Source organism: Pongo abelii, chromosome 18 (genome assembly GCF_028885655.2).
Source record: "Pongo abelii isolate AG06213 chromosome 18, NHGRI_mPonAbe1-v2.0_pri, whole genome shotgun sequence".
NCBI classification, from domain to species: Eukaryota; Metazoa; Chordata; class Mammalia; order Primates; family Hominidae; genus Pongo; species Pongo abelii.
Window position 1 is genome coordinate 74,520,591 of NC_072003.2, and position 22,244 is coordinate 74,542,834.

General features: G+C 59.6%; 1 protein-coding gene across 4 annotated transcripts in view; it reads right to left on the bottom strand.

Moving 5' to 3' along the window:
- Nucleotides 1-3,943: 3,943 nt before the first annotated feature.
- BCAR1 (BCAR1 scaffold protein, Cas family member) overlaps nucleotides 3,944-22,244 on the bottom strand; it is a 37,059-nt gene continuing 18,758 nt past the window's right edge. For all 4 annotated transcript variants that reach the window (XM_024233190.3, XM_024233191.3, XM_054534145.2 and 1 more), the window contains 6 exons: nucleotides 17,377-17,997; nucleotides 12,088-12,249; nucleotides 11,786-11,902; nucleotides 9,809-10,906; nucleotides 8,768-8,857; nucleotides 3,944-4,934 (listed from right to left, as the gene is read on the bottom strand). In XM_024233190.3, coding sequence (XP_024088958.2) covers nucleotides 4,422-4,934; nucleotides 8,768-8,857; nucleotides 9,809-10,906; nucleotides 11,786-11,902; nucleotides 12,088-12,249; nucleotides 17,377-17,997 — 2,601 coding nt within the window. In that variant the 3' untranslated portion in view covers nucleotides 3,944-4,421. The remainder of the gene's footprint in view (nucleotides 4,935-8,767; nucleotides 8,858-9,808; nucleotides 10,907-11,785; nucleotides 11,903-12,087; nucleotides 12,250-17,376; nucleotides 17,998-22,244) is intronic.

Below are 22,244 nucleotides of genomic sequence, written 5' to 3' on the forward strand. Positions count from 1 at the left end.
GACAGGTTCTTGCCGCCCACCCTTGCTCCCTTGCTCTGGGCCCTGCAAGAGGGCATGGGCAGCGCGGGTGCAGGAGGGGGGGATGAACTCACTCTGGCCCCACACACCTGCGGCTCCAAGGAATCTTTCCACGGCCACTCCTAGGGCTGCCAGACATATGCTGGAGCCAGGAGCGTTATCAACACAAGGACTGGTGATGAGGTGGGTGGTGGCGAGGTGGGCCGTGATTGGTGGGCTCAGGGGACAGGATGGGGACCCTCTGACATCCCACGGCCTTTCTCTGGATCGCTGGGCTTCCCTCTGTCTGGCAGTGACTTTTTCTTTTTTTTTTTTTTTTGAGACAGAGTCTCACTCTGTCGCCCAGGCTGGGGTGCAGTGGTGCAATCTCACCTCCCGAGTAGCTGGGACTACAGGCGCCCGCCACCATGCCGGCTAATTGTTTTGTATTTTTTTAGTAGAGACGGGGTTTCACCGTGTTAACCAGGATGGTCTCCATCTCCTAACCTCGTCATTCGCCCGCCTTGGCCTCCCAAAGAGCTGGGATTAGAGGCGTGAGCCACCACGTCCAGCCCTATGGCAGTGACTCTTGAAAGTTCGAGGCTCAGGCAGGCCGGGAGCCCCAGGTCAAACATGCCTATCCCCCGCCCCAAATGCCCAGAAGCAAAAAGCCCACCGTGCCACGTTTCATCAGGGGCCACCACATCCTCCGTGGCCAGATGGTCCTCCCCTTCCTCCTCACACCCTGCCAGCTGGCCCCCGCCCCTCTGGCCGCTACCCGCCCTCCCTCGGCTGTGCTTGGGGATCTGTTTCCTCCCTTCCTTAGCCCCCAGCACCCTCAGACCCTCCACACCCTGCGATTCCGCCTCCTGAGGGGTTCCTGCATCCACGCCTTTTGCCCACCCCCACCCCCAGCCCCTGCACCCTCTGGACTTGGGCGGCCTCCTGGGTTTGTGTGCCCCCAGGCCCCACACCCCAATCCACCCCAGCCACTGACTCAGAGCCCACAAGAGCACAGGGACCCAGGGAGATCCAGCCACCATGTCCCAGCACCCTGGGCTCAGACGGGGACAGACACTCCCTTGGGTGCACAGCGGTCGGGGGAGGGGGCTGAGGGCACTGCAGCGGCACCTCAGGACACCATCAACTGCTGCCTGCCCTGCCCCAACCCCAGGCTGCGGGGTCCCCACCATCCACCCCGTGCTCAGCGGCCTATCCAGGACGTCAATGGGGAGGATGCCAACCCCAGCTCCCAGGCCTGGCAGGTGTCCCTGCAGATCAGAGGGGTCCTGCCCATGCGGTGGGGGGGACCCTGGGTGGTGGGCAGGCTAGAGGTGGGGGGAAGTTTAAAACAATTTTTATTAATATATAAGTAGAGACTTGGGTCTCACTATGTAGCCCAACTGGTCTTGAACTTTGGCCTCAAGTGATCCTCCTGCCTCAGTCTCTCAAAGTGCTAGGATTACACAGCCCTCGCCCCGCGGGTCCCTTCTGCCCTTGTGGGAGTTGCCAGTCCTCCAATCCTCCCAGTACAAAGCTGGCTTCCACTTCTGCGGGGGCTACATCAGCGAGGACTGGGTGGTCACCGCTGCCCACCAGGGGTCAGGTGAGGCTTGAGCTCGGAGAGTTGGGGCCCACTAGGGGTCAGGGAATGACACTCATTCCCCTTCCCAACCCCAACTACACCCTGCAACCAACAGGAGAAGGGTGAGAAATGAACTGCAGGCTGGGGAACCAGCACCCCCATCCCCCGGCCACAGGCAGAGCTGCCTCTGCAGGAGACGCCCACCCCACGCCATGCACCCCACCGCCACCTTCGCAGGCCACCCGGATGGCAGCTTGGGGAAACCTGGGAGGTCCTGTGCCCTCACTGTGCAGGTGGGGAAACTGAGACCCTGAGAAAGGGATGCCCTGAGATCACCATGAGATTGAGTGGCCAAGCGGGGCTCACCCCGACTGGCTCACTTCCCAGGCACCCCCACGAGCCCAGGCACCGTCTGCCACCCTCACTCTCCAGGAAGAGCCACCGTGTGGTGGCTGGGACCATGTGGTGGCCGGGACCGTGTGGTGGCTGGGACCATGTGGTGGCCGGGACCGTGTGGTAGCCGGGGCGTCTGACCTTGGCTCTCACCCGGAGGCCATCCAGGTGCTGAGGATGGCTAACGCAAGGCTACACAGGCAGGCAGAGGAGGTGGCTCGTGACACCACGATGGGACACACCCGCCTCTGGGAGAGGAGGTGGGTGGGCACAAGGACCCCTGCCCAGCTGGCCTGGGCCTTGCCCTGCACCCTTGGCTGCCAGGGCCCATGGGCACCTGCCTCTCCCAGCTTTTTCCTTCCCAATTAGTAAAGCTCCTCAAAGCACCCTGACAGGTGTCTTCGATGATAAAAGTTTTGCTCATTGTAGAAAAACGTGGAAAGATAATCATTAAAAATCACCACGTGCCACAGGCTATTCTCCATCCGTCTCCATAGTCTCACCTGTCCAGTCCCATTCCTGTTCCTTTCTCAATGTACTCCAGCACTCTCCAGTCCACTTATGGAGGCCTGGGATCCCCACTCCTCTCTGCCCTCCTTCCCTAGGCCTTACAAGGGCCAGGACTCAGGCTCACAGCTTCCTGAACCAGGCAGGCGAGGCTGCCTGGGGACTTTCTCCTCTCCCCAGCCCTCTGAGCTGGAAGCGTCAGCTCATGGGATGAATGGCGCCCCGGCACGGATGAAAGCCACTTGCCCCAGCTCCCTCCAGGAGTGTGCATGGCAGAGTTGGGGCTGCCACGTGAACCCAGGCCTCAGGACTCTGGCACAGCCCCTGCACCCACACTTGCCATTTCTCTGCACCCCTCCCTGGACTCTGCCAGGTTAGGGTCTCCCAGGCCCTGGCACCCCGTTCAGGCCTGGAGACACCTCCTCTCCTTCCTGCAGGGTGACTCCGACAGCCCTTGCCTGCCACAATGGAGCCTGGACCCTGGAGGGCATTGTGTCCTGGAGGAGCACCAGCACCTCCCGTTGTCACTGGGCGTGGATGCCCGCATCATCAAATTCATGCCTGGGAAGGTGTGGAGGCCGAGAACCCACGCCCCACCCCGCATCTGCGTAAAACACAAATAAAGCCACTGAGAGCAACTGCATACACCTTTACTTCTGTGTCCTCACCAAGGCAGGTGGGCTGAGCATGATGTGGCTGAGCTGGGGGGACAGATGCTGTCACGGGGACAACCTCTGCAGAGGTAAGATCAGGAGGGCTTGCGATCACCCAGAACTACTCCCTTCTTCATACAGATGGGGAAACCAAGGCCCACGTTCATATGCAGAACGGTCAGGGCTGGGAGCAGCACCAGGAGTTCCAGGCACCCTGGAGCTTCCATCTGGGCTGCAGGCTGCTGGGGCGGGGGAGCCACGGGGGAACACACTTGCCCAGGGCAAGGGTCTTCTCCAAGGCCCTCCCTCCCAACTCAGAGGCCAGGTCCGTGTATAATTCCATGTGTTTCGGGAGTTCCGCAGGCTGGGATGAGATTCTTTTAAGCAGAGCTCTGGATGCAGCCCCCGGCGGTGCCCTCGGCTCACAGGAACCTGTCCCCTTCTGCAGCTGTTCCTGCCCCAATCTGCCCTCGCTCCAGATGCCAGCTGTGGGCATGGCCAGGTGCTCACTGTGGCAGCTCCCTGGGGCTCGAGGGGGCCACGCCCAGGCTGTGCTTTCTGGGCCCCAGACCCTGCAGCTCCAAAATTGCCCTCTTTCTTGGGCCCAGGTTCTGCCCTGGCTCCCAGGGCCTTGTGGCCAGCTGCAGGCCTCACCCCGCCTGCGAGACACCCAGCCTCGGCGTTCCTTGGTTTTCTTCTGGAGAGCCCTCCTGGGAGATGCCACGCATGGCCCTTGCCCCCGGGTGCCTTCCCCAGAACCGTCACCCACCCCAGGCTGCTCTCATCTGCCACCCTCAGGCAGCTGCTCTTCATTTTAAAAACTTTATTTAAATGGAGACTATTAGTCAAATGATTGGAAAACCAATAATGAAAAATAGTTCTTCACGTTCTTCTCCTGGTAAGGCGGAGGACACACCAAACTGCACTGGCCCTGTCAGGGGACATGGCACCCTCGTGGGGCCAGGCTCAGCCCTCGGGGCAGCACGAGGTCCTGCAGGCTGTGGGGCCCTCACACGCCAGCCCCCTGCCTGGTGACCCACCCCGGGCCCGTGGTGCATGCTGGGGAAGGCCACTGGCCGGCCCTTGGACTACGGCTCCTGAGGAGGCATGGCCCCACACCCTGCCCGGCCATAAATATATACAGATTCCTGGGCATCCAGGGCACCAGGACCGAGGCAGAGCTGGGGTCCTGTCCCTAAGCTTGTGGCACAGCGACTCTTGAGATGGGAGCCAGGGAGCTGGGACCACCGCGCCCCTCCCTTGCCTCCCTCCTGGGGTCACCACCCTCAGGCGGCTGCCAGCTGGCCTAGGACGCGGCGGAACTGCTGGGTGCTGTGGCCCAGCTCCTTGACCCTCTCCACCATGTCCTGGGCAGCGGAAGGCGATGGGTACTGCAAGGCAGCAGCCTTGGTGGTGGCCACGATGCCGCGCAGGAGGTCGCACAGCAGGTTGCTGTAGTGGGTCACCTGGCTGCGCACGTCAGCAGCCTTGGCCTGCCGTGACAGTGTGTCCCCGATGAACACCAGCTTGTGGGCGCTGAGGATGACGAACTTGCTGTGTGCCACGAAGATCTTGGGCGGCTGGTTGGTGGCCACGGCGGTGAAGAAGGCGTCCACGGCGTTGGTCAGTGTGGTCAGGTTGGCCTCACACTGCTCTAGGTAGAAGAGCAGCAGCTGCCGGTCCGAGGGCCCCAGGCTGCCTGTTCGCCCCGGAGCCAGGGGTTGGGCTGGTGTCCAGTTGGCCAGGTCGTGGTCTATGGGCCGCGACACCTCCTGTTCCAGTCGTTCAAACTGCTTCAGCTGGGGCAGGAGGGAAGCAGGAGCAGGGTTAGGCTCTCGGGCGAGTTGGAACCACAGGCCGAGACCTGGGCACCCTGGGCTGGGCTTCTCTAAAAGGGCCACTAGTCAGAGTGCATGGGACTGCGGGGAAATGGGCAGTCTCCTCTCCTGGGGACGGGACCAGGAGCCATGGCAAGCCTTCTGGAGGCTGTTCAGTTACCTTTCCACCAATCTCAAAAGGTCAGACTCCGTGCCCTGAACGTTTTTGAAATGACAAGATGGACAACAGAAAGTGGCTGCCGGGGGTAGGGGGTCACCGTCCTGGCTTGGGCACTGTCTCATGTGACTCGAGACGTGGCACTGGGGAAACTGGCTGAAGGGCGCTGGGGACCCCTCGGCCCTATCTTTGCAACTTCCTGTGAATCTATGAGTATTTCGAAATGGAAAGTTAAAAAAATTTTCTCCTCAGTTCAAAAGTAACGTACACATTATAAAAAGATTCAAATATATCAAACAGAAAAAAGGAAGATGCCACCTGTAATCCAATGCCCCTAAATACAACCTCTGCTAAATCACCTTCCAGAACCACACATGAAAGTTAACATTTCCACTCCAGTGCCTAGGAGTCAGCTGAAGGGGACGGACGATGTGTCCTCACTAGAGCCGCTCTGGCTCCGGAAGTGACCAGCCACACCCAGACTCAGGACAGGTAAACTCTGTCCCACCCTAGGCGCAAAGATCCAAGCCACAATGAGCAAAACCAATAGGAAACCTCCCCTTCCTAACACTTAGAACCTCACACTGTCCCCCTTAGACAGCCACTTGGTGAAATCCTTCATCTCTCCGTTCTCTTAGCCAGTGAGATACATACTCCGCTTTTTTTCTTTGAAAAGCTCTGGTGAGGCAGGGTGAGGTGGCCCATGCCTGTGATCCCAGCACTTTGGGAGGCTGAGGCAGGTGAATCACTTGAGTCTGGGAAGTCGAGGCTGCAGTGAGCCCTGAGAGAGCACAGGCAACAAGCTCTGTGGTTTTTTTTTTTTTTTCAATACTATTTTTATTTTTATAAAGAAGGAGTCTTGCTCTGTCACCCAGGCTAATCATTTTTTTTTTTTTTTTTTTTTTTTTGAGATGGAGTCTTGCTCTATCGCCCAGGCTGAAGTGAAGTGGCACGATGTCGGCTCACTGCAACCTCCACCTCCTGGGTTCAAGCGATTCTCCTGCCTCAGCTGGGATTACAGGCCTGCGCCACCACCCCTGGCTAATTTTTGTATTTTTGGTAAAGATGGGGTTTCACCATGTTGGCCAGGCTGGTCTCAAACTCCTGACCTCAGATGATCCTCCCGCCTCTGCCTCCCAAAGTGATGGGATTACAGGCATGAGCCACTGCACCCAGCCCTTTTTATTCTTTGACAACTCTTAACAGTTATATAATATTCCACTGCACAAATGTCCATACTTTATTGAACCAATACTCTCCTATTAGACACTTTGTGGGTGGAGATTTCAGATTCACCAATACAAAAATGGGGCAAACAGATGTTCTCATCAGTAAGTCTTCATGGGCTTGCATTTAACATGGACTTCATGTCCTTGGCCTTGGAATTCTACATCTTTAGAGTTCTTCACATATATTCTTGCCCTTTAATCCAGCTTCTAGCAAGTTACCTAAGTGATTCATCCGATACGTGCAAAGACTAGTATTCATCACAGCATTGTTCACAAAAGTAAAACTCTGGGAACAGCCTAAGTGTCCAATAGCAGGGGACTGGTGAAGTCAGCGCTGGAGGCACACAGAGGACGGATAAAGTACATGAGCACTTCTGAAAACAAGGCCATCCCACAGAGTTCTCTCTCTAGACAGATATAGACCTATATATTGTTGATATTTCAGGAGGTTTTTTTTGTTTGAGACGGAGTTTCGCTCTTGTTGCCCAGGCTAGAGTGCAGTGGTGCGATCTCGGCTCACCGCAACCTCCGCCTCCTGGGTTCAAGCGATTCTCCTGCCTCAACCTCCCAAGTAGCTGGGATTACAGGCATGTGCCACCATGCCCGGCTAATTGTTTTGTATTTTTAGTAGAGATGGGGTTTCTCCATGTTGGTCAGGCTGGTCTCGAACTCCCGACCTCAGGTGATCTGCCCGCCTCGGCACCCAGGAGGTTTTTAAAACAATTTTTTTTTTTTTCTTTTTTTGAGACGGAATCTCACCCTGTTGCCCAGGCTGGACTACAATGGTGCAATCTCGGCTCACTGCAAGCTCCACCTCCTGAGTTCAAATGATTCTCCTGCCTCGGCTTCCCAAGTAGTTGGGGCTACAGGCGTGTGCCACCATGCCAGCTAATTTTTGTATTTTTAGTAGAGATGGGGTTTTGCCATGTTGGCCAGGCTGGTCTCAAACGCGTAACCTCAAGTGATCTGCCCGCCTTGGCCTCCCAAAGTGCTGGGATTACAGGTGTGAGCCGTTGTGCCTGGCCACAATTTGTATTAATATATAGAGACTTGGGTCTTACTATGTGGCCTGGCTGGTCTCAAACCCTTGGCCTCAAGTGATCCTCCTGCCTCAGCCTTCTAAAGTGTTAGGATTACAGGTGTGACATTTATTCTTTTCTTGGGTGTTTTCTTTAGTAGATTTAACAGGGGTGCAGGTGTGGTTTTGTTATGTGGGTACACTGTACCTATTAGGTAATTTCTCAGCCCCCACCCCCTGCCACCCTGCCACCGTTCTGAGACGTCAATGTCTAGCCTCTCCTGAGTGTCTCTATGTGCCAGGTACTTCCCAGGCACCTTCCACTTTTCAGTGATTGTCACTGAGCTCTCACGAGGCGGCTGCAGCCTCACCGCTGTGCGTCATGGGTCTCAGGTCCCTGCCTCTGCCATGGTGCCCAGAAGGTGGGTGAGGGAGACTTGACGGGTGATATTTTTAGGTTCACTTCATGCTATCCTGTATTTTCACTTTTAAAATTATCTTCATAATCAGAATAAAGCTCCCTTAGTGTTTTTTTACATACCTCTTTCCTACCCTCAGGAAATGATTCAAAATATGAGGAGAATTCTATTCATATGTCTGCATATAAACACAGCAGTATATTTATAATAAGGGGCCAGATGGGGTGGCTCACACTGTAATCCCAGCACTTTGGGAGGCCAAGGCAGGTGGATCGTTTGAGCCCAGGTGTTTGAGACCTGTCTAGGCAATGTGGTGAAACCTTTGTCTCTATAAAAAATATAAAAATCAGCCAGGTGTGGTGGCAGGCGCCTGTAATCCCAACTACTGGGGAGGCTGAGGCAGGAGAACCGCTTGAGCCCAGAAGGTTGAGGCTGCAGTGAGTCGAGATCGCACCACTGTACTCTAGCCTGTGTGACAGAACAAGACTCTGTCTCAAAAAAATAAAATAATACTAAGGAAGTGTGACTACAATACAAACATTCAATAGATGCTATGTGGTCTTTGAAAGAATCCACAAAGAATGCTTAATGCCATGGCAGATGCTGGGGCAGAAGAGTCAAATGCCCACAGGACACTATCCCGGACATGTGGGGAGCAACTTGGAAGAAGGAGCAGGGCAGAGCCAGCCCCGTGCCGAGCCTATGGCAGCTGTGAGGGGTCTATTTTCTGCTCTCACCCCACTCTCTAACTCCCTAAATGTCTCCACCAATTACTCTGGAAAACTTTAAAATAAACCAAGTGAAAAGATGAAGATGGTCAGGAGGCACGGGGGTGGCGGGCCGGGCCCAGCTCTGAGCACTGTCAGACAACGTGAGAAGCTGGGGACCCGGGGTCGGCCCTGCGGGGCAAGAGCTGGGGGCTCAGGGGGTCAGCGGGCAAGGCTGGGCCTTGCTCTGCTCCGGGGCCTCACCTGCTGCAGCTCCAGCTGGCTCTTGCCCTGCCGCGTGATGCTGCCCTTTTCCAGCAGCTCCTTCTGGGTCTTCTCAAACTCCTCCTTCCCCTGGAGGGGAGAGACAGGGGCTGCGCTGAGGCCAGTTCTCTTCTGAGCCAGAAGCACAGGCCAGCCCTGTCGGGGGCGCAGTGAGCTGAGTGGCCACCAGGTGGTGCTACACGCGCATATGCGCACACGCACACGTGGACACACACACAGACTGGCACGTGCAGGGGCAGACACACATACACACACACCCCCAGGCTGGCACATGTGGGGACACAGCCCCCCAGGCTGGCACATGCAGGGACACGCCCACTCCCCACCCCCAAGGCTGGCCCATGTGGGGACACAGCCCCACATACACATACCCAGGCTGGCACACGCAGGGACACACACAGAAGGTGGCTTCCTAGGAAGCGGCCCTGGCAGCCCCTTTCACCGCCTGCCAGCCCAGGAACAGACTGGGCAGAGGGTGGGGCACCCGCAGAAAGGCCGCAAGCTCCACCCTGCCTTCCCAGGTTCCCACACCAGGAATCAAACCCAATCCCTCCCCCTTGGCCTAAAGGCCTGGCCACCTGGTCCCTGCCCCTGCATGCCTCTCTGGCCGAGCTCAGCCTGGAATGTTCCTCACCAGGACTCCCACCCGGCTAGCACCCAGGCCTCTGCTCCAGGGCCCAGCCTGGGAGGAGCAGTCCCAGCCACCTCCCACTGCCTCCTGCTGCTCCCCCACGCTCAGAGCATCTTTGTGTGTGTGCACATTTCTGCAGATCCGTCTCCCCACACAGAACAGAGTCACCACTGCTGGTCACCAGAGATACCAGCCCGAGGGACTCAACGAAGGACTCGATGACATGGCCACCCTAGCACATGGGGCCAATGTGGGGTGAGGAAGGTCAAAGTGAGAGGAGGGTGCAGGGCCTTGCCAGGGACCAGGCCCCAGCTGACAACAAATCTCCCCCTAAGCACAGGAGCCCAGCGTGGCAGAAGAGGAGCCAGGGCTGGGCAGGCAGCACCCACCTGCAGGTGGACGTAGTCATAGTCCTCCATCCAGCCCCCCTCGCTGTTCTCGTACTGCCCATCTGGCGAGTCCTGGGAGGTGAACTTAGGGGGTGAGGGCAGGGGCCGTGACTGGATGCTGCTGGTCTTGTCAGTGGGGTTGGGATGCAGGGTGCCACCCCCCTCAGGCCCCGGGGCAGGGGCCTTGGTCCGTCTGAAGAGCAATGAGGCATTGCCGTGCAGGAAGGAGGCCAGCTGCTTGGCGTCCTCGGGCACAGCCCGCGAGCAGGCCACCAGCCGGTCCAGGTCCTCAGGGGTGGCTCCAGAGCCTCCCCGGCCAGCGTCGAGGGCCTGACCATGTGCCACCAGCGTCTGGTGCACGTCCTCCATCTTCTGCAGTTGCCGGCTAAGCTTGGCGTGCAGGGCACGGTCAGATGTGTGGGCAGCATTGCCCACGGCGCTGCGGGCAAACTCTAACAGCTCTTGGACGGCACCCTGGACTGCGGCCACAGCAGCCTGCAGGTCCTGCACCAGCAGCTCCTGTGGCTCAGAGGGGCTACGCCAGCTCCCAGTCCCACCGGCGCTGCCTGCCAGGTCCAGAAGGTGGGCAACGGTGGCGCTCACACCCTGCTGCAGCCGTGCCAGGGCCTCCACGGCAACTTCCAGCTCCAGGGGTTCCCGGCCCGGCCCTGCCACCTCCAAGGAGGACGCGGACTGGCTGCTGCGTGTGCTGCCGGTGCTGGAGGCCGACAGGCGCTTGCCCTCCACCGGGGCTTCACGTTCAGCTGGGGGAGGCACCGCATACACACCACTGTCGACCACGCCACCATCAGCCACCTCAGGAGGAAGCAGCCGTTCACGGGGCACATCGTACAGGGTGCCTGGGCCAGGCCGCCGCAAGCCAGGGGGCACGTCGTAGAGGTCAGGAGCCGGGGGAGGCACGTCATACACATCCTCGGCTGGCGGGGAGTCTGGAGGGGGCGCAGCCAGGACCAGTGGGGTGCGGGCCGGGTCAAAGGGCTTGGCCTTGGCGAAGGCGGGGGGCACGTCGTAGGTCTCCTCACGCAGCAGTGGGCCGTCAGGCACATCCTTGCTCACTGATGGAGGAACGTCGTAGACCTGGGGGACAAGTGGCGGTCAAGACTGTCTGTGCGTCCATCTGCCCGCCCCAGGGACTGGGGGCAGCACCCAGCCACACACACACAGACACACACGCACGCGTGCGCACACACAGAGGCGCACACACACACAGGCACACATACAAACGCGGAGGCACGCACACACAGGCACACACGTACACAGACACACAGACACACACACAGGCATACACACACACACACACACACAGCCCCAGCGCACACATCCTTCACAATTCCTATCCATGACAGCTCTGGGACGAGCTGGCTCTGGAGCCAGGTGACCACCCCTGTGCCTGAAGGTGGGAGAGCTTCCTCCCAAAGAACTGCACGTGTTAATTCACTTAATTGTGTCGCTGCAGACACTCACTGAAAAGTTAGCTGTGATACTGCCACTGCCACCACCATCCTATCATGATTTCATAACCATCACCGCCGCCGCCACCTCATCACCACCACGTGTGAACTTTCTACTCTGCAGCAGGTGTGCGCCTGAGCTCTGTGTGTATTATCAGGGGACCAAATTCTGGTTTGCCCAGGACAGTGCTGGTTTGTCCCTGATGCCCCCACATAATTACTAGTCCCGCCTTCACTCTTGGAAGTATCCCGGGTGAGATGACACACCCTGTGGTCACCTCGCGGATACCCTCTCAGGAGCTCACGGAGGCCTCGAAACAGGCGGTTCTGCAGACAAAGAACCTGAGAAGACAGCTTGATTTCCTCATCTGTCAACCATCTAGAACCAGGGTCTGGAGCCAGTCTCTTCCTGCTCGCCACTCCCAGCCCTGCAGACACTGGTCAGCACCCCAGTACACACACCCAGACACCCCACGGCCTCAGCCTGGCCCTGGCATTTGCTCACCGCGTGGTGGTTGGATGGTGGCAGGCCCTTCTCCACGCTGGGGGGCACGTCATACACCTCCAGCAATGGGTCTCGGCCATTGGGACCCTTGACAGCCATGGGGGGTGTGTCATACACCTGGGGGCAGAAACAGTGCAGGGTTAACGGCGCCAGGGCCACTTGGGGGAATGGGAAAGGTGGGAACCCCGCAGCACCGCCCCCAGGCCTGGCCGGGGCTGAGAAGATGCAGCTCCTGGCCCAGGGCCAAGCAGAGGCACAGACTTGCAGCCCTGCCCTCCCCCGGCTGCGCACCCCACACCTACCTCCTGGCCATACTGGCTGGGAAGCAGCCCCCGAACCGGGGGCACATCATAGATGTCCTGTGGCCCTGGGGCCAGCAGGTGTCGCGGGATGTCGTACTCGTCCTGCTCCGGCTGGGCGGCCTCGTATACATAGCCCTGCCCCACGCGGGTGGGCACCACCACCTGGGGGCAGAGAGCCGACTTCACTGCTGCCCTCGAACCGGCCCTCAGGGAGGCTCCACTCACACCTGAGAGCCACCTCCTTTTGGGAGGTGGGCAGGGCACACGAGGTGGAAGGGACACGGCTCCCCAAGGACGCCAGTTCTCACCCCCTCTGCACCATCTGACCTTCCTCTAGCAGAACGCAGTGCCAGGGACAGCAAGAACCCTGGGTTTTATTCAGAGCTGCCTCGTCCTGGGCCAAGACACCAACGTCTCTGCAGCCTGCTGACCCAGAAGGCTCCACAGAGGAGCATGGGTATGAGCTGATGACACCGGTGGGGTGAGGGGCTGAGGCCCTGGCTCTGGAGGGCACTACCCACAGGCAAGGAACCCCCCGTGACTGGGGCGCCTAGCCCAGCCCCACAGGACAAGAGGCCACGTCGGAGGCCTCAGAGCCTGCTGCCCACACCACCTAGGTGTAGCCTCCTCAGAAGGGTTGGCCCAGCAGGAGACTGCGTCCAGCCCAGGACCAGACAGAGCCTAGCACCCCCTGCCCCACAGCACAGCATGGGGAGACTCTGGAGGACAGGGCCAGAGGGGCAGGTTGGGTGTGTGCTGAGGGGGGCAGCAGCTGGGACCAAGGCCCCCTCCCTGCTGCGCCTGCCCCGGGGGAGCTGCCTGCAGCAGGTAAGATCCCCAGCGACCTGAAAGGATGAGGCTTAGTGGGGGAGGTGGGTCCAGGGCCAGCCCTCCCCTCCCCAGGTGCTCTTACCGTGACCCAGAGCCCAGGGCGGCCAAGGCCCGCATGGTGCAGAGGCAGGCAGCACAAGGGCCTGCCCAGGGCCACAGTGCCCCTCACCAGCACCAGCCTGAAGCAGGTAGGGGCCATGCCAGGCAGCCTCCTTCCCCGAAGGCCTCCCTGCCTTGGGGAGGACAAGGCCTCCCTGGTGGGATTCTCCAACCCCCGGGCACACTGCGCCCACACGCCTCCACCACCAGGCTCCCTGTTCAGCTCTCTCCACTGAAAGACCTTTTGTTCCCTCATCAAAGGGGATGTCTGGGACAGGGTTGACTAAGGGCCTCCCCGCACATCCCCCAGGGCAGCAGCGCCAAAGCAGCCCCTCCCCCAGGCCCAGTGCCCCTGAACCCCTAGAGGCCCTCCCAATGCAGGCAGGCAGCCAGCCCTGCTCGCTGAGGGTGCTGTGAGGGGGGCGCTGGGCATGGAGGTGGCAGAGGTTCCCAGCGCCCCCCAGCAGCCCCAGGCCTAGCAGAGCCCCCCGCAGCGCAGCAGAGCTGGGCCCACTAGGTCTCCAGCACGCCTGGTAGCAGAGCCCCAGCTGGGGGCCTCTGTGGGGTGTCCCCGCCCCCTTCCAGTGCGTCTGGTAGTGGATTTGGCGGCCGCCTCTCCAGACTCATCTCCCTCCACGCGCCCCAGACTTGAGTCTCCTCCAGAACTATTTTTAGATGCAGGGACCTGCCAACAGCGGGGCAGGCGGGGCGGAGGGACGTGGCAGGTTGGCTGGGCCTCGAGGCACGGCCCGAGGCTTCTCCAGGCCTCCCAGCCTCCCAAAGGCAGGTAGGGACCCAGCCTCAAGGCTCAGCTAGGACCCAGCACCAGCAGGAGGGATGAGCATCCTACAAGAGCACCCCGCTGGTGGCCGTCCCAACCTCACGCGGTGAGGCCCAGGGGTGCAGCTGGACCCAGGCCTGCCTCCCCAGGCAAATGGCCGCCTGCCACTCTTGGAGCTGAGTCGGGTGGCAGTAGGCAGCCACAGTGACCAAATGTTTCTATTAGAAAAACAGAGCAACGCAGCCACCAGGGGGAAAAGCTCTTTAGGGGAATGACTCAGCCCCACTGCTAATCACAGCCCACCCTGCTGCACACCTGAGACCCCACTAGCAGGCCGTGGAGGTCCCCCGGGGGTTAGGGCAACACAGCCAGAGCCCAGGAGGAAGGGACAGAGGCACAGACACTGACATAAGACCCACACGGTCTCTGACACACACGCCTCATACGATGCAGAGAAAACACAGCACAGGCCCACTGCCAGGTGCACGCACAGAAACCAGGCAGCCCCAGGGCCAGGGTGCGGCCGCTCTCCTCCCCTACGATCAGGCATCAAGCGGGGGGACAAGCGAACTCAGGAATACATCCCAGCCTCCCAGTCAGGGCCCCAGTGGCCAGTGTCAGGTCGGAGGAAGGGGACAAGGTGGGCCCCCGCCCTGGAGCTCAGTGGCTGGTCTCCCCCTTCTGCAAAATGGGTGTCACCCCTGACCTGGGCTGGCTCCCGGCTCTGGCACCCCCAGGTCCCAATCCAGGAGCCTCGTTTCCTCCTCGGGAAATGGAGCACCACAGGAACGCTGTGACCACGGCCACCAGGACACACCCAAGCGTGAAGGGCTCACCCGAGCTGGGTCATGGTGGCCTGAGGGGCCAGCACCACAGCCCGCTCCCCTCCCTCCCCAGCTCCAGGCACCCCGGCCTGAGGTCCCAGAGCACAGGGGAGCCTGGGGCAAGATGAAGCTTCTAGGGCGAGGAGGGTGAAACACAGGCCCAACAGGACCACGTGCACGCCTGACCTCAGGCCACGGCTGTCTCCTTGGGCACTGAGCAGGGGCACTACCTGAGTGACCTCCCACAGACGCCTTCCCCTGGGGGTCCCATCTGCCCATGAAAGAGCCTCTGCCCTCAGATTCCTACAGCCCACACCCGGCCCAAAGAGTCTCGGTGCCAGTGTGGCCCTCACCTCTCCCCCAGCCATACGGGCCACCAGGCTCCCACCTTAGCACCCACTGGACCCTGCTCCAGGCCCCAGGGTTCTGACCCTCCTGGCCACCACCCTTGTCACTCACCCTCTTGGCTTCCTGAGAGCCAGTGTCCCTCCCGCCCACACAAAGTCCTGGCAAGGGCTCCTTCTCAGCCCAGCCAACCACTACCCTGGAACTGGGAGACTCAGTTTCCCAGGCATTTGAGGGGCAGGCCTGAGGCTTAGAGGGGAGGACCTGGAGGTTCAGACACAGATGTCCCGCAGCCAGGTGTTACCGCTGTGCCACTGTAATGAAGACACGAGCAATTGGAAACTGCCCAGGGCCCACCCCAGCAGAGGGGGCAACCCAGCAAAGTCCAAGGCAGCTCAGGGACAAGCTTCAACAATGCAACAAAATGCTTTTGATATCTAATGTTGGATTTACAACTTTGAAATGCAAAACTACATGTACAAATCTGTGAAACACAGGGCAGATGCTAGACAAAATATGCCGGAATTTCCCAGTGATTACCTTGATTGGAAAATTTCATCTCCAGACTTTTCCATACATAATGCACTTTCTACAGCAAACAAGCATTGCTTTTGTGATCATAAAATACAAGCAGACACAATCAAGACTGGGGGAGGTTTCCTGGGGGAGAGCAGCCAGGCCCAGGACGCAGGGCTCTCCTTCCTGGGCCATCAGCCAGGTCAGGGCCCTTGGGGCACAGGTCTGGGCAGCTCTACCAGTGGGCACGGGCAGAGAAGGACCCAGCTGGTTGAGCCCCTGATGCAATTGAGAGCAGGCCCCTTGCCGGAGAGGGAAACAGAACAGCTACCAAAACACAGCCTCGAGGCCAGGCTCTGTCTGGGGGTCTCGCTGCTGCTCCTCAGCCCACAGGGCTTTCAGCTGCACCAGGACAAGCTTCACTGCAAAGGTGGGAGAGGAGGGGAGGGGGTGTGCCTGACCTTGGGGTGTGTGCAGTGTGGACTGTGTGTGCGTGTGCATATGCACATACATTTGTATGTCCGTGGGATACTGGTGGGTGCACACACTTTGTATGTGTGGACGTACACGTGTCTGTCTGTGGGGTGTGTATGCATGTGTGTTTATACATATGGGGTTTGGGTGTGCGCATGTTCATGCATTATGAAGTGCGCATGTGTGGGCATATACCTGTGTCCATTTATGGGGTATGGGATGCAGATATCTGCAAGTATTCATGCATATTCATGTAGCGCATGTGTGTGTTCGTGCATATAGTGTGTGCATGGGTGTTCGTATCTGTGGGGTACAGGTATCATGCACGTGTGTTCATCTGTGTGGGGTATGGGTATACGTGGACCGTGGCCTGAGGCTCCCCCACAGGACACTGCTCCCTGCTGCCTCCCCAGGGGATAACAGGACCCTGCTCCTCTTGCTAAAGCCAGTTTGGGAGCAGCCCCACCCAGGCAGCCCCACGCCAGCCAGACTCGCCTCTGACCAGATGGCTGAAGGAGCAGGTAGAGCAGGAAGTGGGAGCCAGTGACCGAGGTTCCCCTGGTGGCCAGGCTTGGTGGCCCATGTTCCTGGAGTCCCCCACCTGCCAATGACCTCCGGCCACGCCTCCTGGGTACCAGGCCACCCATGGGCGGGGGTGGGGGTAACTCCCTGCTGACTCGCTGCCCAGCTGGCACCAATGAGGTCTCCACCTCAGCCCTGGGCTGAGTGTCCAGTGCTGACTCCTTCCTACAGGCAGGTGAGCTTGGGAGGCAGGGACCCTGTGGACTTGGGGAGCGGGCTCAGGGTCTGGAGGCCAGAGGTCTTGTCCCCAGGCCCGGCATCCCATCAGCAAGAGCCCAGGAGGCTCTCAGGGCAGCCCTCCTCTAGCAATCTCAGGGGCAGCATCCTCCCAGGAGTCACATCCAGATCACCATACGCACCCGCTGGCCCCTAGCATGTCCCATAAGTGGAGAGGGGTTGGCCTGTGGAGGCAGGGGCAGCCAGAAGATGTGCCAGAACCCCATCTAGAGGCTGACACATAAACCCAGATGGCACAGGGGAGCCTGAGCATGAAGTGGCTGGCCTCTCCCTCGCGGGGACCCAGCAACTGCTGACCCCATGTGCCAAGCCCCGCCTGCCCTCTGGAACGCCTCAACAGGCTGCTCCCTGTGGTGACACCACCACTCGGGTCGGCTTGGCTGAGGCCAGCGGAGCATCTCCCCTCTGGGTCCATTCACATCCATCTTCCCCGGACAAATGAACACTCCCCAAACACTCACTTCCCACTTTGACCCCAGACCAAACACACAGCCACTCCTCGAGTGCTGGTGACTGAGGGTGGCTGGGCCCTTCTGTGCCCACAAACCAGGGCCTGGGCTATACCTGTGGGGCTGCACGACTGTGCCAGGACAGCCTTACCTTTGCCGGGGCCTTCGTGCCCTCCCAGCTGCGTGTGTCCATGGACGGGGGGACCTGGTAGATGTCATGCCCCATCCCGGCAGAAGGTGGCACCTGGTAAATATCCTGGGCAGGGCCTCCAGGCCCTGGGGGCACCTGGTACAGGTCTGTGGCCGGGCTAGGAAACGGGTGATGGGGCGTCTGCTTCGAGAAGGTGGACGTCTGCTTGGCTGGGGGCGACTGGAACTGAGGGCTGGGACCCGGGACTTGGTAGAGGCCTTGCTGAGCCTTGCTGGGAGTGGGCACCAGGTAGACGCTGTCGGGCTGGGGCTGGTAGGTGTTGGGGAGCATGGGCGTGTACTGGGAGGCCGGAGGCGCTGGGGCATGGAGGCCAGGCTGAGGCTGGGCCGGGGTGGCGGGAGGGCCGGGGCCAGGCCCTGCTGGCTTCTTATCATACATGCCCACCAAGATCTTGAGGCGGTTCCCAGGCACGATGCCCTGGCGCCCGTGCAGCGAGCAGAGCCACCAGCCGTCCAGGCCCTGCGTGTCCTGCTCCAGCACCGTCATGATGTCGCCCTTGCGGAAGGAGAGCTCATCCGGGGACTCGGCCACATTGTCATAGAGGGCTTTGGCCAGCACGTTCTGGGGAGAGAGGACACAGGTGTGAGAACAGGAGGATGTGCATGGGGCGTCAGGGGCTCCCCAGCTCCTGCCCTGCTCTGGGGAGGTGCCCAGCTTTGATACTAGGAAAAGAACTCAGTGGAGTTTGGTGAGATCATTGTGCCTTTGCCTCCACTGTTCCCACCTGTTCCCCAGCAGAAAGGCCCAGCTGATCCTGGCCTTTCAACTGCACCTGTATAGCACCTCAAAATCCTCTTGACCACTGTCACCACCAAAACTCCAGGGATGACCCTCAGATACCCCTAAAAGCCCCACCCAAGGCCACTCTGTTACCTGGACCAACACAAGGAGAGCGGCAGTAATCACGACAATGCTGCCAAGTTAAAACAAATAGCAAATGGTTCTCTCTTGAGATGCACGAAAATAATCTGACAAAAAGGACAGCTTCTTAGGATAAAAAAATGAACAAAAATGAGACGGAGAGTCCCTAACAATCTACTCAAAATCCAAAAAGTCAGTAATTAATTTAGAAACTTCAAACACCTTCCCCAAGACTGGGAAAGAAACAGGAGGCACACCCTCCCTGTCCTGGCCTCGTCACCCTCAGCAAACCCTTGCAGAGCAGGGTACATGCTCCATGTGGCCCAGGAGCCAAGCAGTCCGAGAGGGACTTGGAGGAGGCTGTGGGATCACAGGCATGAGTGCCGTGGCGAGGGCAGGCGCGGAGCCTCGCTGAGACACTAGAGCCCAGGCAGGGAGGCCTCGCAGCTTCCCACCACACTCATGCATCCTCGCCCCTGCTGCTGCCCCATCGAGGTGCCAGGCGCAGGATGGGCCCAGAGAGACAGAAGGTCCCTGGCTGGAGGGTGTGGTCGGTTGCAGCAGAAGGCAGGTGTGAGGGAGGCACGGGATGAGACAAGGCCAGGGCTGCGGCCCCTCCTAGGGCGGCAGATGGCTGCATGGGTTCCACAGGGGCCCCAGACTTCACACACAGGGAAGCTGGGTGTGAGAACAGTGCCAGGCCGGCTGGACAGTGACCGGCACTGGGCTCCAGCCACCCCACCAGCCTGGCCTCAGCTCTGGGCTGCCCTGCAAGGTCCCTCCTCGGAGTCTCCTGGGGTCTTAGATGTGAGCCTGGTCGAGACTCTGACTCGGAAATGGGACCTGGGTTCTGGCCAGCCAATAGCTGTGTGACCATCCCCACTTGGGCCCAAGTCCCACTTTCTGGACTCCATCTGCAAGGAGTGAAACAAGGAAGAAAGGGCCACGCCCCCTTGGGCAGAAACAGGAAGCAGGAGCCTGTGCCTTGGGGCAGAGGAGTGGGGGTGAGGCCTCTTTCAAGTCCCTAGGGCCCACCCTCCTCCCCTATACGAGCAGGGGCTGGACAGTGCCCCTCTGAGCTCCATCTCCCTGGCTGGCATCAGAGGGCGATGGCATACCAGGCAGCGGCCTGGGTAGGCAGTAGTTGCCCCAGGTCCCAGGATCAGACATTCAGACCCCATGGCTCATTTGCCCTGGGTGAACATCATCAGCAGGGAGCCCATTTCTCCAGAGCAGCTAGGAGCCTCCAGTCCCTAAAAGGGCCAGAGGCTGGAGTGTGGGGAGCCAGGAGGAGCAAGGCCCAAGGGAGGGGCCGGGGGCAGCTAGGAGAGGGCAGGCCCAGGTGGAGTCATATTGGAGCCAAGGTGAGCACGAGGGCAGAGGCCCTGGATGGCTGCAACACTGTCCACACCACAATTACAACAGAACGAAAAAGGCACTCAAGTGAAAAGCACGCCTCAAGAAAACGTCCTGTGAAACGTAAAGACAGGAGAGGGTCAGGACGACACCAGAGATGTCTGAGACAATGGAGACACTTTCTCTTCCTGTTTTTCAGGAATGAGCGTTTCTTGCTTTGGGGCTGAAAAACTATACAAAAAGAAAAAAAAGGAAAATGGTGGACTATGTCCCAGGCTCTGAGGCAGGACAGGACAGGCACTGCGGCAGGTCTAGGGGCCAGAGCCCCACAGAGGAGCGGGAGGGCGGGGGCTGTCCTGCAGCCCACCCGGGCTCAGGGCCCCCATCCCAGGCGGCCAGCAAGACAAGCATTTCCCAAATATGGTCTGCAGCCTGCCTCTGGGAATCACAGCCCATCAGGAGGCGGGCCACCCTTCCCCAGTGACCCTACACACCACAGAGCTGCCCCTCCGGGTCCCCCAGCCCCTGCCCTGGTGACCACAGGAAGTGCCAGCAGAGTGAGTCACAGGAAAATTCCCCTCCAGCCAAGTCAGAGAAGGTGGGGGTTTAGACAGAGGGGACCGCCCCGCGAAGGCCCCTCACCTCCTAGGAGGGTGGCCCAGGAAAGGCTGGCAGAGGCCCCACCAGGCAGGGCCAGGCACTCAGGGAGGCTGAGGGAGCACAGGCAGGGAGGCCGGAGGCTCTGTGGAGGGAAGGGCCCTGCAGGGAGGGAAAGCCCGGCCCAGGTGAGCGGCTGGGGCCTCTGGCCTCACAGCCCAACCCCTCCCGGCATGAGCTCACTGATAGGCTGCAGCCCAGTCTGGGGCCGCTGAAGCCAGGCTGGGAAGCATCTCACAGGCTGGGCACATGGCACCAGGCGCCTGGCACCAGAAGCTTCCCCGCCTGTGTCAGCTGGTGTGCCCCCGCCCAGCCTGAGCTCTGGATGCTGCTGGTACACAACCAACCACTCCAGCTGGCCAGGGCCCCGCCTCTCTGGGCCTCTCTGCCTCCTGTTCTGTTCCCTAAGGACATGCACTCCTTCTTCCTCACTAGGCAGACTCAGACCTGGGCCCGGCTGTGGGACTTTGGGCAAATCCCTTAGCCTCTCTGAGCACCTAGATCCTCTCTGCTGGACGACAGCCTTCGTTTCATAGGATTGTTCTTTTTTTTTTTTTTTTCTGAGGCTGGGTTCTGCTGTATTGCCCAGTAGCGCGATCATGGCTCTCACTGCAACAACCTCCCAGGCTCAAGTGATCCTCCCACCTCAGCCACCTCCCACCTTAGCCTCCCAAGTAGCTAGGACTACAGGCATACACCACCACGCCCAGTTAATTTTGTGTAGAGATGGGGTCTCCTTATGTTGCCCAGGGTGGTCTCAAACTCTTGGGCTCAAGTGATCCTCCAGCTTCAGACTCCCAAAAGTGCTGGGATTACAGGCGTGAGCCACTGTGCCCAGCGCGCATTGTTCTTTTAACAAAAGATTCGCCTGGCCCCTGCTTTGGCTGGGCTCCGCAGAGGTAGCGCAGGCCTAGTGGACGAGGCCTCTGTCTGAACCGGGCCTATACTGTAGTGGGACAGAAAGACACCAAACAATTCGCTTTCACGGGGAAGAAAGTGGGGTGCCAAAAATAATGTGGGAGCAGGCCTTTGCATACAGGGTCAGAGACGGCCTCCCCAAAGAGATGACATTCCACAGGATTCCTGTCTGAGAAGAGCATGGGGCAGAGGAAGGGTCTCAGCCAGGGGGCTGGAGCAGTGAGGCAGGCTGTGACCCTGGAGCGGCAAAAGGACTCACACCGCAGACTCCATGAATGATGCGTGCACAGCTCAGTGAACGTCACCCACACAACCAGCTTCCCATGGCCAGATAAGCCCAGACAAGCAAAGCACACACCACCCCAAGCATTCCTGCTCTGGACATGCTCGCAGGCCCCCCAGCAGCCTCCCCCGGAACCCCTGCCATGCTCCAAACTGGAGGAGAGGCCAGCCTCCCCAAGCCTACTTTCCTGGCCTCCCGCACTGCTGGGCCTAGGGCCTGACCCAAGCTGGGCCAGTCAGGTGCTCCTGCCCAAGTTTTCAAGGGACACAACTGTGACCTCAGAAGGAGTGCAAAGCCAGTCAAGGTGGACACTGTCAGCCACCTGTGTCCGAGGCACAGTGGAGGCTGCTGCCTGACTCACCCATTCTCTGGTACCTAACTCCTGCCGCACCCTACTCCCACTTCAGAACATGCTGGACTATCATCTCCTCCACGAAGGCTCCTCCTGGGACACCTCCTCCCCTCTGCCCCCACCTCACAGTACTGCCCAGCATGTCTTGACATAGCCCAATTCACACCCCTGGACCCCAGGCACCCAGGACAGGAGGACAAGTCTACCTCCTTCAGAAGGGTAACTCCAGGGCATGTGCACCAGAGGAACCCAGGAAGGCCCCTGGGGGCTTGCTCATCCCAGAGGGCAGGGCTAGAGGAGGAAAGCCCCAGCCTGATGCCAGCACTCCCCAAACAATATCCCAGCTGTTGCACATGGGACTGACAGGACTGCCCCACAGGC